The 18,798-nt window shown below is 41.3% G+C and overlaps 1 protein-coding gene and 1 long non-coding RNA gene across 11 annotated transcripts in view; one reads left to right on the top strand and one right to left on the bottom strand.

Annotated features, from left to right (window-relative positions):
* The window catches only part of LOC144669653 (uncharacterized), a 48,670-nt gene that overhangs the window by 27,456 nt on the left and 2,416 nt on the right, over nucleotides 1–18,798 (top strand). The window lies entirely within an intron of this gene.
* The window catches only part of LOC144669582 (neural cell adhesion molecule 1-like), a 485,847-nt gene continuing 473,850 nt past the window's right edge, over nucleotides 6,802–18,798 (bottom strand). For 7 of the 10 annotated variants that reach the window (XM_078532088.1, XM_078532100.1, XM_078532107.1 and 4 more), the window contains 2 exons: nucleotides 17,761–17,877; nucleotides 6,802–9,621 (listed from right to left, as the gene is read on the bottom strand). In XM_078532088.1, the coding sequence (XP_078388214.1) occupies nucleotides 9,522–9,621; nucleotides 17,761–17,877 (217 nt within the window). In that variant the 3' untranslated portion in view covers nucleotides 6,802–9,521. Of the gene's footprint in view, nucleotides 9,622–15,980; nucleotides 16,836–17,756; nucleotides 17,878–18,798 lie in introns of those variants that run through there. The other 3 variants (XM_078532180.1, XM_078532179.1, XM_078532174.1) reach the window with 2 other exon arrangements.

The following is an 18,798-nucleotide window of genomic DNA, read 5'->3' as shown; positions in this document are numbered from 1 at the left end:
AGCATAATGGTACAGTTTGATGAAGTTTCTTAGTCAGCAATTGTAACAAAGACATGGGGCAGAATCTTCTGGCTGGCATGCGGGTGGTGGAGTCCGCACGCCAGCGCTTAAAATGTCGCGCGAGCGTCCTGACGTCAGCGCACAGCATCGCGATATTTCGTTCGGCAGGCACACTATGCAGCGCAACACGCACCCGCCATTAATGAAAGGCCTTGTTGAGGCCATTAACTCTCCAATCGACCAGGATTTTGAGGGGCTTGTGCGAACTTCGGGTTGGCGCATGGACCCAACGGGCAGGCGGGTAAGTGATTTTTTTTTCCAATGGCGGGATGAGGTTTGATATCGGAATTAAAACATTTTTATAAAGTTTTTGTGTATTTCATTAACATGTCCCATCTCGTGTGACATGCTCACATGAGGGAGGACATGCTAATGATTTTTTCATTTTCCTATTTTAAAGTTTCGCTGCCTTTCAGCGATCTCCCTGAGGCAGCACTTTGCGAAGGAGCGCACTCTGGCAGTTGGGGAGTGTGTGTGTGTGTGTGTGTGTGTGTGTGCCCCACACAGGAAGCGCATAGCACTTCCCATCGGGTGACACGCTGACTCTGCCACCCGCATGCCAGCCAGAAGATTCTGCCCTATGTCTTTGTTACAATTGCTGACTAAGAAACTTCATCATACTGTACCATTATGCTTTCACTACTAATAATTTCACTCCCCCCTAGGGTGAAGATTAAATATCCACCTTTATTTTTGGCAGGGATTTAATACTTAGTTCCTACATCTTGTAACGATTGCCCCTTATATCTAAACCCTGCAGCAAATCTTCACCACATGTATTGTGTGCATGATCTGACCTTTCACAAGTTCCAAGAATTGACATTGAATTGTATTCACACGTACCCCTACAAGTTTGAACTCAACGTAAAAGAAAAAGAAAACACAATGTGCTGCCTGGGCTGTTTTAACTCGCAGGTTCATTGAAATCTTGCCTGTCTAGTTCCAATTGCAAAAAAGCAGGAAGAAAAAGACATTGTTGCCCAGAGGTTCAATTTGGGGAGTCATCCCTCTTTCGGGAGTGGGGAAGGAGGAGTGAAAGATACCACGGCAGGAAATGTTAAAATAGAGTGATTTTATACACTAGCTGGCCAGTGCAAGCCACACAGCTGGGCAGTTAAAATTGCCCAGGTTACTTACCCGTCAGAAAATTGCCAAGAACTCACTGTTCTTAGTTTTAACCTGCAATACTGAGCAAGTAGCAAAGGCATCCCAAAGCTGAAGGGGTCCTTCTTTATATATTCAATTAAAATCATAGCTATGATTTGATATGTAAGCTTGGTCACGGTAATCATTGTCTCTTTCCCACCAGGTGAAGACTGTGGGAAAAGGGGCCAGAGATGGTAGGGGGCCAAACACAGCTAGGTTTTTTCGTTTTGCTTCGCTGGGGCCAGGAGTAGGAATCTTTCTCCATTCCCCTCAAGAAAAATGTAGTCCTCCTCTGCTGTGAGAGGTTCTGCCAATATTAACTCCAATCTCAACCCCTCCCTCATCCCCCAATTGAGAGATGAACACCATAGCTCATCGGCTGAGACGTTTACAGCACAGGAGGCCATTCAGCCCATCATGTCCGTGCCAGTCAACAAAGATCTGACTACGTTAGTCCCATTTTCCAGCACTTGGCCCATAGCCCTGAAGGCTGTGACAATGCAAGTGAATATCTAAATACTTATTAAATGTTGCGAGAGTTTCTGACTCAATCACCCTTTCAGGCAGTGAGTTCCAGACTTTGCTGTTCATCTCTCAATTGGGGCGGGGGTGAGATTGAAGTTGATTTTGGCAGAAGATCCCACAGCAGAGGAGGACTAAGCATTTCTTGAGGGGACTGGAGAAAGATTCCTACTTCTCCTGGCCCCAGTGAAGCAAAACCAAAAAACCTAGCTGTTTGACCCCCTTCCATATCCGGCCCTTTCTCCCACTGTCTTTACCTGGTGGGGAAGAGACAATGATTTCTATGACCAAGCTATCAATTAAAATTTTTCAACTCCAGATGAAAAGAATTCTCCTCAGCTCCCCTCTTACCTTAAATCTATGCCCCCTGATTACTGATCCCTCTACTAATGGAAAAAGTGCCTTCCTATCCATCCTATCTTAAACACCTCTATCAGGTCCCCTCTCAACCTTTGCTGCTCCAAGGAAAACAACCACAGCCTATCCAATTTTTCCTCATAGCTCAGACCCTCCAGCCCAGGCAGCATCCTGATAAATCTCCTCTGCACCCTCTCCAATGCAATCACATCCTTCCTATAATGGGGTGACCAGAACTGTACGCAGTACTCCAGTTGTGACCTAACCACCGTTTTATACAATTCTAGCATAGCCTCCCTGCTCTTGTATTCTACATCTTGGCTAATAAAAGCAAGTACTCCATATGCCTTCTTAACCACCTTATCTACCTGCCCTGCTACCTTCAGGGATCTGTGGATATGCACACCAAGGTCCCTCTAATCTTCAGAGCTTTCCAGGGTCCTACCATTCATAGTGTAATCCCTTGCCTTGTTAGCCCTCCCCAAGTTGACACCTGCTTCCTGCTCATTTTCAGTAGGAAGCCAATAGGTGGGATTTCAGTGAGGCTTGGGAATCAAAATTGCCCAGGCAGCATTTCCAGTGAGTTTTGTTCTTGCACTGCTACCCAAACTCCACCTAAATTTAAAATTTGGACCCAAATGTGTATTTGCGACTTCCGACCGGTTCTGTGCATTTTAAAATTTTTATACGAGAATAAAAACTCAAAACTTTGTGATTAAGACCGAAAAACGTAAATATATGGGCAGGGTTTTGCATTTTGGATCCCGATGTTGTTGTCAAATGCAGATCCTGACCCCAACATGGTGTTAGGAACAGCAACCTGACCTAGATTTTGTCTTGATTGGCCAATTAGTAGCCAGAGGGCATGTTCACCATCCAATTAAGAATGGTGGCAGACTCTTGAAGCTAGATATCCAATAAGAAATCCTGCACATATCCTGCATAGAAAGTGCTGCAGTCATTGAAGGTAAGAGAAAAGTTGCTTGCCATCTCAGAGCGCTCCCTCTGCAACTTTTGCAAAAACAGCCAGGCCACCATTGTGGAAGGGAAGCCCTTTGATAGGGCAGCCTCATGGCTTCAACTGTGGCCGGGTAGTGGATTGGGGCGGAGTGGGAGGCGTGTTATTATATTGATATAAAGGCACCAATCACTAAGGGATTGGGTAAACATGTTGTGCATTCTCTTATTTAGACTAGACACATGAGAACAGATATGTATGGATTGAAAGCTTGACGACATTAGCAGGGAGCTGTCTGTGTATGTGTTGTGCTCAAAAGCAAAAGTGAAACTAATAATAGATCGCATGACAAACTTAACTTCTAGTGATATCATGCTGCTATCCCTTAAAATACTACAACGGATGGTGGGGGGGGGGCTCAAAATCTGTCTGGAGCATCTGGAACACTGGCCCGCTCACCCGCTGACAGCCCAGTCTGCAACTGGGAGGTCTCCTCCAGTCAGCTGCCAGGGCACAACAAAATTTCCAGTCTACTTCTGATCCATGACCTTAATTGGCCTTTAGCTGAGCAGGTAGCCAGTCCACCCCCAGCCCAGTCTCCAGTAAAATAGCTTGAGGGTGGGATGGTGCCAGAAAATTGGCAAGTGTGCCAGCAGCATGCCCACCTGCCACCATTCTTGACCCATTCATAAAATATAAAGGGTTTTCATACAACCATGTTATGAGTTCATATGTTAATATTAGAACAGTCTAATTTCAAAGCCAGAAGAAAACAATTCTAACGGTGATGGCCCTTGTGATCAAAAAGTCCACTGAGCCTATTCAGGCTCACAAAATATGAATAGGAAGTTCTGGTGAAATTCATTGACCTGAACTGTTAACTCTCTTCCTCTCTCCGTAGATGCTGCCTGACCTGCTGAGTATTCCCAGCATTCTCTGCTTTTATTTCGGATTTCAGCATAAGCAGCATTTTGCTTACGTTGTAGATAGTCAGTTAGGCAAGGTACTTTATGTGGTATCAGTACTGACTAACTAAAGATTGGTGCTCAAACTGGCAATAAAGAAATCAACTAATGTCACTGAATTTGAATATCATTGAACCGTATAGTTGAACCACAGTATGAATGAAAATTGCAGCAGGAAAAACAAAGCAATGTTGAAAACCTGCATCATGACTGTAAACCAAGTAGTTGCTAATAGTGAGAATTTATTTAAGGCAGGTGTGTAAGATGACAAAGCAACTGAGTTGAATAACGCTGGGTATTTTATTTTTTAATGAGAAACACAAAACATAAAACTTTTCTTTTCACCAAGTTATCGATGTTCACTTATAATTAATGAGCATTTATTTTTATCTGTACTTGCTGTCAGTTTCTATTTAAGCTACAGATTTCAAAATGACACCACACAGCATGAAGTAACAGTGCTCCTGTCAACGAGATTTACTACATTGGCTGAGTGCCATGATGCCACTTTCCAAAAAGCCTTCTTCTACAACTATATATATATATATATATATATATATATATATATAGTTGCCAATATATAGCATGCAAGGATCCCAGAATTATGATAGACTAAATTGCTTGATTGTTAAGTAATAAAACTGGCAATATGTAAAAATATACTTATCTCATTCATTTTTTAAAATTTGAGGCACAGGCGTTACACCTCCTGACAGGATTTGCATAACCAGAAGCCCCATTTACTGCCTTAAACTCAACGTGGCATTCATTATTTTCTCCTCATTCTTTAAGTGGTCGAGCATAGGGAAGGAGGTAAGATGTAGGAAAATGGTCACTAATGTGATGCTTAAATAGGATCAAATGATATTATCACATTGTGAGATACTGTATTATTCACCCTCCTTTGACTGCTTCCAATACTCCCCCCTTCTGATTTTTCCTCTATTAGTTCACACCACAACCCCCTTCTGACTGCCTCCTACATTGCCCATGTCTCGATCGTCCTCCCATTCCTGGTTGGTATTGCTTTCCCTTTAACAATTTACCAGAGGTCTCTGCTGATGACATAGTGGCATGAAATTCAAAGCAGTTTCCCTGCTGAGCCGCCTGGCGGATGTCCAGCCAGTGTCCGCAGCTTACGGGTCCCATCTAAATATCTATAATAGGTGCGCCTCAGCGCAAGAAGCATTGGGTTGGCGTGAACAAATCACGAGGTCAGCATCTTCAAATCAGCTTGGAGAAAAGCAGCACCAAAATGTTTGTGAACTTTCGTTATTAGGTCAGATTATTGCAGATGGCACTAAGACTGACCATTTGCACATGGCCAATGCACAAGCAGTAACTGTTCTAGTTGGTTCTATGGGAAGAGTTTTCCCGTTGGTGAGCGGGGGTGGCGCCCGCTCACTGACGCGTAAAATGACGCGCGGTGACGTCCCGACGTCACCATGCGTCATTCAGATCCTCAGTTTGGCAGGCGTGCAGCCGACTCGGCTGTGTGCCCGCTGAACTGTCAAAGGCCTATTAAGGCCTTTTAAAACCTAATTAATTCAATTCAATGAGCTGCCCGCCCAGCCTTAAGGTTGGCGGGCAGGCAAAGAGCCCAGGCGGCCTTCACGTTTTTCATGAAACCTCATCCACAGGCGGAATGTGCGTGAAAGAGCGCAGGGGGCCTCTCAGGGAATCCACCCCCATCTGCACAGGGACCGCTCAGCGCTTCCGTGTGCGCATCACACTGGGTGGGCCTTAATTGGCCTGCCCACGTAAAATGGCGGTGCACACCTGATCGGGGGCGCCGATCGGGTTCATGCTCACTCCTGCCTGTCCCCGCACAACCCTCCCAATGGGGGTTGAATTCAGTCCTATCTTTTCTAGGGGTTTCACGAATAATACATATCACGACCCAATTTGCTAACCTCTGTCTTTTTGTTTCAAAAAAAAAACTGGCAAAATACTAATTAATTAAATAATTCCTTTCAACAGGCGATTCTGTTTCAATCATGTTAAACGTGTCTGTAGATGGGAAAACTACTCACCATTGTATGAAGGGCATTTGAAGTCAGATCTTGCAGGGAAGCAGTGGAAATTCTAGTTGTCTCACCAACTTTAGGAGGTGCTGAAATGCATCAACTTTTGCAGACAGTACTTGTTGAGAACCGACAGATAGATATTTAGTCCTTGATGTCTCACAGAAGCTGCTACTTCTAGCAAGCGGTTAAAGCCACAGGAATCAGGCTAGGCTGAAGAGAATTACTTAATATTGATAGCTGCTCGAGTCAGAAGGTTGTAGATTCCAGTCCATTCCAGAATTGGAGCATAAAATTTAGGCTGATCAATTGTGTTGCTATAGTGTTTTTAATTTCATAACCTCCCAGGGTGATTCAGAGGAGCAAAATTTGGAACTAAACCACATGAGGTGATAATGGAGCAGATGACCAAAAAACTTGATCAAAGAGGTAGATTTAAGGAGAGTCTTAAGGGAGGAAAAATAGGTATAGGAAAGAAGTTTAGGGAGGGAATTAGGATCCAAATAGCTGAAAGCACAGCCGCCAGTGGTGGAGAAATTAAAATTGGGAACGCTCCATCCTATAGATTTCAATATTTGTTGTCTTATTTTCAACTCTTCCGAGTTGGTTAGTTTATGCAGTGAGTAGCTAAACCAGGAAGGCCAGGAATTTCTCAAGATCCATCCTTGAATTGGCTGATGCGAGCAAAGTGCCAGTGGTGATGTTACTATTGGCTTCCTGATTAGACAGGAAAAGGTTTGCTAAAAACATGGACACAGCAGTAGTCATCTTGTTTTGTAATTTTTATTGAACACAAGTATCTGACATAATGCAAATTCAAAAATCTCGGTTAGTAGTCAGTATTTACACCAGTGATAGTGGAAAGGTGGTTTAATTTTCACTCAATAAAAAGTTCTGTAACAGGAGAGAAGGCCCTAAATGCAGGGTATTCTAATTAGGGCTGACAGTGGAGGTTGGAGGTTTTAATCTTTATAGGATATAACAGATGAAGTCCAGCCTTTGGGATTTGCACTAGAAAGTCATAAGGCTGACTCCTTATTTATTCAAGGCACAAGGGCTAGGCTTTTGCTCCTCCCTGCTCAATAGCCATTAATCTTCTGCCCATTGACTAGGGAAGAAAGTCACAGCTGAGTGCAGAAGTTAAAAACCTCAGCCAATGTACCTACAATGTGAACCGAGTTCAAAATTGTAAAAGGGGATTTTAAAAAAAATTATTTCATGGGATCAGGGCATCGCTGGCAAGACCAACATTTGGTTACCCATCCCTAATTGCCCTTAAGAAAGTGGTAGTGAGGCACCTTTTTGAACCGCTGCAGTCCATCTGGTGCAGGTACACCTACAGTGCTGTCAGGAAGGGAGTTCCAGGATTTTGATCCAGCGACAGTGAAGGAACAGCGATACAGTTCCAAGTCAGGATGGTGTGTGGCTTGGAAGGGAACTTGCAGGTGATGGTGTTCCCATGCGTCTGCTGTCCTTGTCCTTCGAGGTGGTAGAGGTCGCGGGTTTGGAATCTAATGGATTTCCTCTACTGGCTATTTGAAGTAAAATGGTAAATGTGTTTTTGATAAACGCATTCATGATTTTACTACAAGCAACACAGGAGGAAATCCTTTGCCCTAATGATGTTGTTCAGTCACCTGTTTACTGAAGATCTGTTAAATGGCACAGTTAAGACAACAAACATTCATTCCCTTCACTAAAAGATCACTGCATGGTTGCAATGATCTGCGTAAACTTGGTCCCATTTTAATGCCAGCACAAATATTCCAACAAGTAATGGGATTAAATGTCACTGGGTAGTTACACTAGGAGTAGGGCTTGATTTAAGGCAGCATTGGAATAAAAATGCCATTTCTTTTTGCTGTGATGCTATAGTAGTAAATGAGTCCAAAGGGTATTCTGATACAGCTGCAAGTCACATCAGTACATAGGGCAAACCTTAGTTATTGTGTGTGTGACTTAAAAGGTGCCTCCAGTGTCATCCCTAAAGTTGAATATATGCAAACACTTGAAGCAAATGACAAGACCAGTATTTCACAGTTTGAACTTACAAATTAGCAATGCAATCATTACTGGACTGAGACTGCACACAAAATTAAAGTACATGAAAGAGTAAAGCCCCATTAGGTTGTGCTAATGGGGAATGCTCCCAGTCTTACCATCATTGTTAAACATTACAGGCAATAAAACTTAATACACATGGAATTCATGCCCAAACATGTTTGCCTCCCCTTATTTTTTTTAAAGTTCCCCCGCCCCCCCGCCCCCACCACAGTGATGGCATTTTCCCACACAATCTTCAGAACTACCTGCTACACCTTTCACAACCAAGCTATGCTGAATTTCTTTGAAATACTATGACAAAAACACACTATAATATTCACGCATTCACAGTGCACAAGCTTGCAGTCTAAAAAGTTGAAACATTGCTTCAGAAACAGAAATACGCTACATAATTCCTTTCATAGCTGCAAGAATGGAAGGCATTTTGCAGTGAAAACAAGCGAGGGACAATTAACATAAATGTATATCAGACTTTAATGGAGAAAACTGGTCTTAATATGGAGGGCAATCATATGGTATAACTAAGATCTTTTATTCTGATAGATCAAATAAGCAATGCGTATTCTAACCAAAAAGTAACGAGGGAAGATAACGTAAACGTGTCCATTCAAAAAAAATAGTGACAAAAGCAAGCAGGCTAAACTATTGTCATTTTAAACAAGCTTTGAAAGAAAAAAATACAAAGCCTGTTACATTTACACACAATTATAACATGTAAAGGTTAAACAATTATGGTTTGCAGTCTTAAACCAATAAACACTGAAAATAAAAGTTGGCAAAAATTAATATTCATTTCTTAAAATTGAATACTGCAAATTGAAATATACTTCACATATGCAAATTTACAAACCTTCTGTTTAGTCAACAGCTAACTCAGAATCAAAACTTGCAAATAAAAAAAATATAAACAGGTTAAGATAGCAATGCCTTGTGCACATAATGTACTTGTATGAACGGTGAAGCAATCACATTTCTAGCCTTACAACTGTAATTTATAAAGCTGTGTTTTAATCAGTATAATTTTTAACTTTGAAAAAAGTAAGAAGATAAAAATCAGTTGTGGCCATTTCTACAGGTATGTACCGAAAACTTTTTCTTTTGTTTCAACTATTCACTCTACTAACATAGGGAAAAACTGAAGGAGTATCTCAGTGCTTTCTAACTGAAGAACGCACACATTATCTAAAAATCACAATTCTTGCTAAGCGCAGTGAAAAATGATAACTGTAATTAAAGTATCCCAGGTTTTTTTTTCAACAAGTACCAATTCCAATTATGTGGTCAACCCCTTAATGAAGGAATTTTACAAAAAGCAAGTGTGCCACAATTGATCCCCTTCTCAGCTGAAATCTACAAACAGGAAAACATGTTCAAAAATAATAAAAGAGACACTGAAGGGAAACCAGTTTCTGTGTATTTTTTTGATCATGCTTTGCTTTCATTCTCATTTATTTGTGTGGCTTCATTAGGAACCGTCTTTACTTCTGTCCCTTCTTGTTTGGGTTTGTCCTCTAATGGGACCTTCCTGTCAAGTAGAAAACGAGTAAAAACATGAATTAATATGGTGCAATGAGCAAAAGGAGCTGGAAAACAAAGCACAGTAGGTGGACACATCAAAAACGGTTCATGACACTGTAACTGGTCCTTAACAAGGAGACATATTATGAAGTATACAAGATTGTGCAGATTATGTCATCTATATTTTACACTAAATACAATTTCTTCTCATACCATTACTAAAATACTCTGTTCATAAGCTACTTATGCTGTCACCAAACAGTGAATTTGCTCCTTGCCTGCACATTGCAAAATATCAATAAATGGAACCAGCAAAGTATCACCACAACTCACTACCTTTGGTGGATCTTCAATTTTCATATGCTCCTGAACAAGGATGATCCCAGGATTGGAGGAGAGAATTTTATTACATTTTTAAAATGAGCCTTTTGCATTACTTTCTGGTAAATTGTTTTAACACCAAATACATAAAACTGTTCCGAAACAAAGAGACAAATGAAAAGAAACAAGAACAAAATATGTTACAGCACTGTATCAAAGGTAGCTTTGTGTTTCTAAACACTACTTAAACATTGAGCATGCTTCAAATAGGAAAAACAGCACAAAACTCAACTTACAGAAAGAATCATAGCCAGAGAAACGACCAACTTGGTAGAAAGTAAAACATGTACAGTAACAAATGCCAGTTAGTGCAATTGAAGTGCTGTGCTGCTTCATTACACAGCTTCAAGGGTGTGCACCAAAGCAATCTTGCTGTAGGGTATCATTGCCTAGATTTTGTTTTAATTCACTCGTGGGATGTGGGTGTCGCTGGCTAGGCCAGCATTTATTGCCCATCCCTAATTGCCCTCAAGAAGGTGGTGGTGAACTGCCTTCTTGACCCGCTGCAGTCCATGTGGTGTAGGTGCACTCACAGTGCTGCATTGCTACAAAAACTACACATAAGCAAATTTAGTCTCCCTAGGACAATATCCCCACTAAAATCACTGTTTCTTTTCAGTTTATTTGGATTTTTCCCTCAGGCTTGTAACTAGGAAAAATGCATTTACTCAAAAGGTGAAGGCACCAAACAATATAACAAGGGTCCTTGGCTAAGTTTTTTTTTTATGGAGAATGTATTTAGATATGTGATCAACATCCTGCTAAGACTCATCATGGCCATTTTAGACAAGAACCCAGGGCACAATTTAATTTGACAATTTGCTTTAACATCAGCTTCTTCAATAGACTGTATGGTGTGGAACTCGGCCCATGCAAAACAGAAAAGTCAAAGATTTAATCCTTAGCGTCAGTTAAATTAGCTGAACTCAGTCAGGGCAATGTTGAGAAGTTGAAGTTTGTGGGAAAACTTGGACAGATTTCTGCTCCTAATCACAATCCAGTAACCATCCAGTGTTTTAGGTTGTCAAGTGGTGTTCTTCGCTGCTATGTTTTCAGTTGCTCCTCAATCTACTAATATTCACTGTCTTGACTTGCACCTAAAAAACGAGCATTAGAATGAGGTACCAGCGAGTTGTGGTTAAGGCTCACCAGCACCACTTCTTCAAGGATAATTAGAGATGGGCAATGAATGCTGACTATGCCAGCAATGTCAACATCCCAAGAACAAATAATAAAATGATCACATGAAGAAGTTCTTTCAGAAGTGGCTGCAGTGGCAGTTCTTGGAGGCCTGCCTCTTTACCTTGCCCCACGTTTGATGCAGAGTGGCGCCCTTCAATCTATATAACCAATTGTGTCTCTCTAATGGAGAGAGATGCCTATGGTCCTTTGTGGACTATGGCTGATTGCCATTACCAGAGGAATGCATTCTAGAGGAGGTAAAACTGTGAAGGGTCCAACTAGTTTTTTTATTACTGAGGTGACTGCAGATTTCTTGTGCAAACGTGTGACATGTGAAGAGTTTTAAGGGTGTCCATCTTATAAAGAAGTTTGTCAATGGGATGGCACATAAGTTAAATTAAAATTTGGTGAAACAATTTTAAAATTGGGGGGGGGGCCAAATCACTTTTTATAAGTGGGCAACAGAGACACCATTTTTCTTCTCTCCTCTCCTTTCTCCTTCAGATAATTACGCATGCTGGGTTCATCTAAGTGATCATGTTTCATGTGTGAGCCTTGACAGGAAGCGAGATGAGGTGCATGCAGAGTTGGTTGAAGACATGGTCAGGCTTGGCTTTATTACCTAAGGGCAGAATTTTGCCCTTGGCGTGCGGGATCGGTAGGAGCAGTCAGGAAGCCGACTGCCGCCCACGGTTGACACAGCGCCATGATTTCACACTGGCGGGCCACCAATTAAGGCCCGCCCAGCGTGATATGCGAGCAGCAACGCTGAGTGCTGCCTGTGCTGGGGGGGGGCGGGGCGGTGTGTGGAATGCCAGCCGGCCAAGAGCAAATTTCGCACAACTGAGCAGTGCATAATTTCCCTGAGGCATGGAGCTGCCTTAGGGAGATGAAGAATATTTTTAAAAATATCATAAAAATGTAATAAAACATGTCCCCTCATGTGACTCTGTCACATGAACAGGGACATGTTTTAATAAAAAAAAAAAAAAAAAAAATTTATTTTATATTTATTTGCTTTTGGAAACCTCATCCTGGCCGTGGATGAGGTTTCCAAAAAAATGCAAAGGTCGCTTGGCCTTTTTGCTTGCCCGTCAGCCGTTAGGTTGAATGGACAGTGAATAATTTACATTAATTGCTAACTTAACAGCCTTAACAGACCTTTTAATTGTTGGCAGGCACACTGCCGGCTCCGGCGTGCGCCTGCTGACCCAACTATTGCGTGACTGTGCGTTGGCGCTTGGCCGACGTCAAATGATGCCATGCGTCATTTCATGCTCCAGTGGCTCCAGTGCGCCTGCCTGCCGAGCAAAAATTTCTGCCCTATATGTTTTATAACTTTTTCATTTGAACCTTCTAGTAGATATAATACAATTTCTTTGGAAACTTTAGAGTGGAACATGCAATCAGAACAAAATTCTATTAGTCTCATTGGATGTTTGGTGGTAAAAATTCATCTAGGCTCAATTTTGGCTGACAGGAATTGCCAATTTAGGGCCACCAGCCTCACTGGCAGTGGCCCTTGCATAAATCTCGAGAGAGGAGATAGGCTGGCTGCAAAAGTCAGGGGAGCACTCAATGGGGCTGTTGAAGAATCCCAAGTGGCATTCTGAGATCTACACTGATAATCAGGGTTCCTTCAACAGGCATCTTCAAGGGACACCTAAAAAAGAAAATGGCGTAGGCATGCTAATTTCAAGCTGGTGGAATCTTAAGATGGCTTTTACTGCTTGGTAAGGATATTAAATGTATATTTATTTATTAAAAGACAATTATATTGAAGGGGGAATAATGCAAAGATTAATAATGGTGCCTCATTACAAATCTTAACAATGACTGAACTTTCACAGCCTTAACTACACCCAGTCCAAAAACCAAATACTAGAATGCACAACAAAGCATTAATAAAAAGGTTTAGAATTACAGTATCTTATCATACATGTTAGTGTTTATAATGTCTTAAGGGTCAACACTTGGGTTCAGTTTTAAAGATTAGTTTACTGCACAGTCCTTGCATGCAGAAAATGAGATTCTGAAGGAACATAAAAATCATTGCAGTAACTGGCCATCAGCAAATGGAAAACAACGTATAACTAGATATTTAAAGGAACTGAGACCATGCCTACCCCCAGCAGAAAACTCACTCTGTGTAAACAAAACACATGCACATCCAAAAAGACACTCATGCATGAAACTTGGTCATCATTAAGAAAAAGTCAGTAAACCCTGAGGGAGGATTTCTGCTAAGTTTTTTTTTTGCTAGTTCTGGAGTGGAAGTAACACATAATTGAAATGGCAAGTTTGCTACAGCACCTGGAGTTAATGGCTAGTTATAACATTGGATTGTATACTGTGACACTGTATTGTGACATCTCTAATAAATCTGTAAAATGCTGTGGCATGTTGGAAGAATGTGAGTTTGCTACATTATCATCATGGCCAAGGTCAGGGAACCATAGGGAGTAGCAGAATGGAGGTGAAGCCCTTCTTCACTATAGGATGCGTTTTTGGGGGGGTGGGGGGTTCAGTGGAGAACCACCCTTGGCCAAGAATCCTAGGTCATTCTTATGTAATTCCCAGTGATCCTGTGTCAGCGACACTTCTGAGTTAGAAGATTCAAGCTCAACTCAAGAGTTTTGAGCACAAAATCTATGCTTGCATTCCAGTCATCACTTGGCACTATGAGAAACAATGCAGGGTAGTTCTCTCTGGAGTACTGACCAATATTTATCACTCAACCAATATAATTAAAACAGATTATCTAGTCATTTATTTCAGTTTGGTTTGTGAGGCCATAACGTGTGCAAATAGGTTGCTGTCTTTCTTACATTATAACAGAGATTACATTTAATTGGTTGTAAAGGGCTTTAGGATGTCTTAAGGTTGTGAAAGGCATGATATGATGCAAGTTTTTTTTCTCCTTGATCCATGCTAAGAATATTCTTGGAGCATGTGGCTATTTGACCGTGTGATATGAGTCATACTAAAGACGTTGGGGTAGTTGGGGGAATTTTCTGTAAAATTTAGATAAAATATTAACATATTTACATAGTTTCTATGAACCTGGAAATTACTGAATATCAGAAAACAAAGAGTAAGTGTATTGAGTCCTGTAATCAATTTGTTCTGCTAGCGCAGAATGTAGAGTCTTTGCATTTAGCCCTAACAACAAAGACAACTACTCACTTTGATGCAGTTTTGAGGTCAGCACAACGTGTACACAAATTTACTTAAAGTGGCTAGAGTCATGGTGCAGCACTATTTGATAACTGCACTGCGTGGTGGGGCGGTGGGGGGGACTCACCATTAGCATCAACAAGGCTCACAAAGCATTCTGTATATTTTAATCAGACAAAGATCTTAAATATATTTGCTGATTGCTGAACTTTTGTTATCGTAGGAGTGGGAAGTCCTCATGCTACTCTACTTTTGTTAAAAAAAACACAGCACCTTACAATATAATAATCTGTGTCACCAGATTCTTTGATCAAAATACTGTGAGCAACTAGGTTCTATTGCAGCATAAAGGATTCAATGTTGTTATCCCATCTGGGGGTTTTTTGGTCCAGTGTCAATGATAATGAGTTTGACTTCAGAGTTTTCTTAGATTGTTGGCGGTTTAATGGTTTTTTTTCAACGATTATAAAATAATCTCCACTGCGATTGCATGGTTCCTGAGAACTGTACATAGCAGATACTGGGTGAGTGGCTATGGAAGATACATGGGGGGGATCAAAGGTGACACTGGGGGACACGGGGAATGTGAGGTGGTCAGGGATGGCATGGGGAAATGTGAGAAGACATGGGGGCTGGTGGAGAGGGGTGAGGTTTAGGGGGCCTTTAAATGACAATGGGGGCTAGGCTGCTGTGTTGGAGAACCGAGAACGGGCCTTCTAACCAGCCCACTTCTGCACCCACACTCCTGGCGACTCTATCGCAGCTCGCAAAATGTGCTGCAAGCTTGACTCCCATACGAAAAGATGAAAATCCCTTGTAAAGTGGGTTGTGTGCGCATTTTGTGAGCAGCTAAAGTGTGCAGGTTGTGTTTCCCTGAGCCCAGACGAAAATTGGGCTTAGGGTCAAATTTGAATGAGGGGCCAATTACAACGTTTTCAAAAAACATGAAACACGAACGATGGCAATGTGTAAGTTTTGGTTGGCTGTCACTAGTGTATTTAAATTTATTTGCTGCTTTTGCAAAAAGCAATTGCTTTAGAAGGTAGATCCACCGTAGGAAGTTTATTTGCTCCTCCATGTCAATCAAAGTTGTATTCATTGTTGCAAATCATTTTATTCACATTGGTCTCTTCAATCTAGCACATTGGAACTGCGAAATTGTGTAAAACACTAACTAAAAACACCGTTGAAACAAAGAGAGAGATTCCTTGTCCCGTACAATTTAAAATTGATTAAGTTGCACATAATTCACTTGGAGAGGGGTTCATGCTGAATAAAGAAAGGTAAATAAATGCAACAATATGCTGTTTAATTGGAATGATGCTTGCAAATTTTAGTTAAAAGTTTTCAGAAATTCTGTCACTTAAGGAAGCCACCAATCTAATTTCACATGATCTGCCATACTTAACTATCCAATAGTGTTTAATTTTTCTCCAAGTATGTTAAAGTAAGATGCAGCCTTAAAAAAAGTCTAATAGAAAAGCAGCTTCAAATTCTCTTATTTTTTGTAACAGCAAAGTTAGTGACCAGGTTTTATGCAGGAGTTGAAAGGACATGAAAGCAGAGTTGCATCACAACAAAGACACAGTGACAAGAAAGTAGCATTAGTGTGAAAAATGCCCATACTCTTCCTTTGCCGGAGTAGATGGTAAAGCGGCGTCTGCAATGGAAGGAACAAGGTCAGCAGCTTTCCCACCAGCCATAGTGGGAAGAGAAGAAGTGCCAAGAGCTGCAAAAACATCCTTTGCAAGGTCAATGTCTGAGGTCTTGAAGGTCCCTCCGTCAACTGGAAAGTCCTCACCCTGGGAGGGTTTTTTGCTGCTGTCAGTAGCAGCCTCGTTCTTCACACTGGTGGAGTTATTTGTTGTCTCCACGGGGCTCTTCACTGCGTTAGGTTTTGCAGCTTCAATTTCTGGGCTCTTGGTAGTCGTTGGAGCTTCTGGCTTGGGCTGCTGCGGTGCCGATGTAGCTGGGGGACTGGCTGGGTTTCCGGGACTAGGAACTGGGCCAGGTTTGCTGTTATTGGCAGGAGCTTTTGTGGCCTCCTCTACTGCTCCGGCAATTGGAAGAGGGGCAAAGGCTTGGTTGGAATTGACTGGATTACTGGAGGTTGGGGCAGAAGGAGGCGGTGAAGAAACAGAGACTGGGACAGATGGAGGAGTCGCAGAAACAGAGACAGGGGCATCACTAAGATCAACAAGGGGTGCAACCTTGGGAGCTGCCTCAACTTGAGACTTGGCAGAAGGTGAGGTGGGTGATGCCACAGCTGCCTTGGGTGAGTGAGGTGGAGCAGCTGAAGCCGGTGATGGCTCAGGTGTGGTTGAGGCTGGGAGTGCAGCACTGGAAGTGAGTGTAGTCGTTTCACTCGTTGGACTGTTTTGAGCAGTGGCAAAAGTTTCAGTGATAGTGTCAGAGTTAGTGGTTACTGTGGTGACAGAAGGCAACATGTCCTCGACAGTAGCCTGGGTATCTGCTGCGTGCCTGTGAGGACAACAGGAGTAGAAAATGGATAGAATAGACAATATAGCAATAGTGACAGAAAGAAGCAAAAGCACATAAAACGACCAAATCATGCTGCCATATATGCAACCTATAACATTAAATAAGAACCATATATTGGGTTTGAAAATAGGATTGTCTTAGTCAGTATAATAAATGACTACTGAGATGTTACAGAAAACTGATGGGAAGGGACTTAAGCTTCAATAATCCGAACACATTCTAAGCTGTAGTGACAAAATTAGCTGGTTGCCTAATTCCTTTCTATCCATTAATTAATTTAAAGCAAAATTCATAATTAAATACTTTCACTGTTTCAGTATGTCTTCTTGAAAAATTGTAAAGCACTTTAAGATTCAAGTCTTAATTTACAATATGTGTACGATCGTGTTAAGAGCTTTGCAGTGCTTGTTAGTTAAAATAAACTTTTTTCCACCAATATTCATGATGTGTAGCCAATCATAAAAACAGACAGAGGTCAGAATTTTCCTGAAAAACTTATTTAAAGGTTATTTTATCCATACCTGTTAAACAGAAATTTGGTTCATTTCTCTCAGTTTTGACTAAATTCATTTTCAACTCTATTTGCAAACCCTTATTGATTCCTGGAAATTCATGACTGGCTATAACTCTTAAGCTACTAATTCGTGGACCTTAATTTTCCTGATTTTGACCTGGTCCTTCAAAAACATTCAACAACATTATGATAAAGTAACTCTGGGTTGGGAAGCACTATCAAGAAAACACAAGCCAAATTAGATTGAACACTGCACAGTAGCTCACAGAATTCACATAAGTCATAACGCAAGCAGAAATTATCCACCAACCATGTAAACAAAAAATGTTAAGCAAAAGACCAGCTGACCAGTACAAAAGCAGCCACATTCTCAAACACAATGAAACTTACTCAGGCTCTGTCAATGGAGTGGTTTCATTGGGTTCTGTTTGGCTTCCACCATCATGGTTGGGAGTCCGTTCCTCTTCAGTTCGCACCTCCACAATTGGCTCCTTTGATTCATCTTTCCTATAAGCAAAGCGAGATATCAATTTTCAAATTGGTGGATAAGGGCAAATTTTGATACACCAGTGATCAATTAGTTACCAACAATAAATGTTGTAGCAAACGTAGAATTAAAGCGAATATTGTAAGATATGTGGACTTTTTATGTTTTGTGCTATGAATTTTTATACTGCGTGCATTTTGTACGCACTCTTGCTAGATGGAGAGTTAATTATAGATATGTGCTTCATTGGAAAAAATAATGCTTGCATGGCTTAAGTCAGCCCAAACCACATTGTCACAAGGATCGGTAACATGAATGCCATAAAGAGAAGGAAAGGAACAGGTATCTGAACTATATCATAAGTTGTGGTCTAAATGTAACTGAAAGGCAGGATATGTTTCACGTAAAATGTATGAACTAATGAACTTTGGAGCTAAATTTAATGAATAAAGTGATCAGCCAGCCTGGCAGATGTCTATTCAGAAAGGAGCTAACAATGGACTAATAAAGGGCAGGCTGTTTTGCATATATTCAAGGTCAACTGACCATAATTAATGAAGTAATTGATAGACGAAATACCAATCAAAGCAGTGATATGTATGCATCAACTAATCAGAGCGTAACAAGTACATTGGAATACCCCATTGGTGACAGAGGATAAGAGAACAGACCTGGAGAGTTTTGTGGCACAGATTTGAAGGCGACATATGGAGAAACAAGACAGACGAATCACGAGCTGCCTGCACCACAGGCATTGGTGGGAACCAACTGACCACCTGATACCGATTACCGTGATTTGTTAAGTATACCTTTTGTTGCTTAATAAATTGTCCTGATGCCATTGCATCAAGTGTCTCCTTGTTTAAAATTTACTGTCTGGTCTCTGAACTACTTACAGATTGGTTGCACTAAAATTGTCACTGAGTGAGAGGAACAAATTA

This window comes from Cetorhinus maximus, chromosome 2 (assembly GCF_964194155.1).
Source record: "Cetorhinus maximus chromosome 2, sCetMax3.hap1.1, whole genome shotgun sequence".
Classification (NCBI taxonomy): Eukaryota; Metazoa; Chordata; class Chondrichthyes; order Lamniformes; family Cetorhinidae; genus Cetorhinus; species Cetorhinus maximus.
Note: the sequence above shows the minus strand (reverse complement) of the source record. Positions and strands in the feature narration are given on the sequence as shown.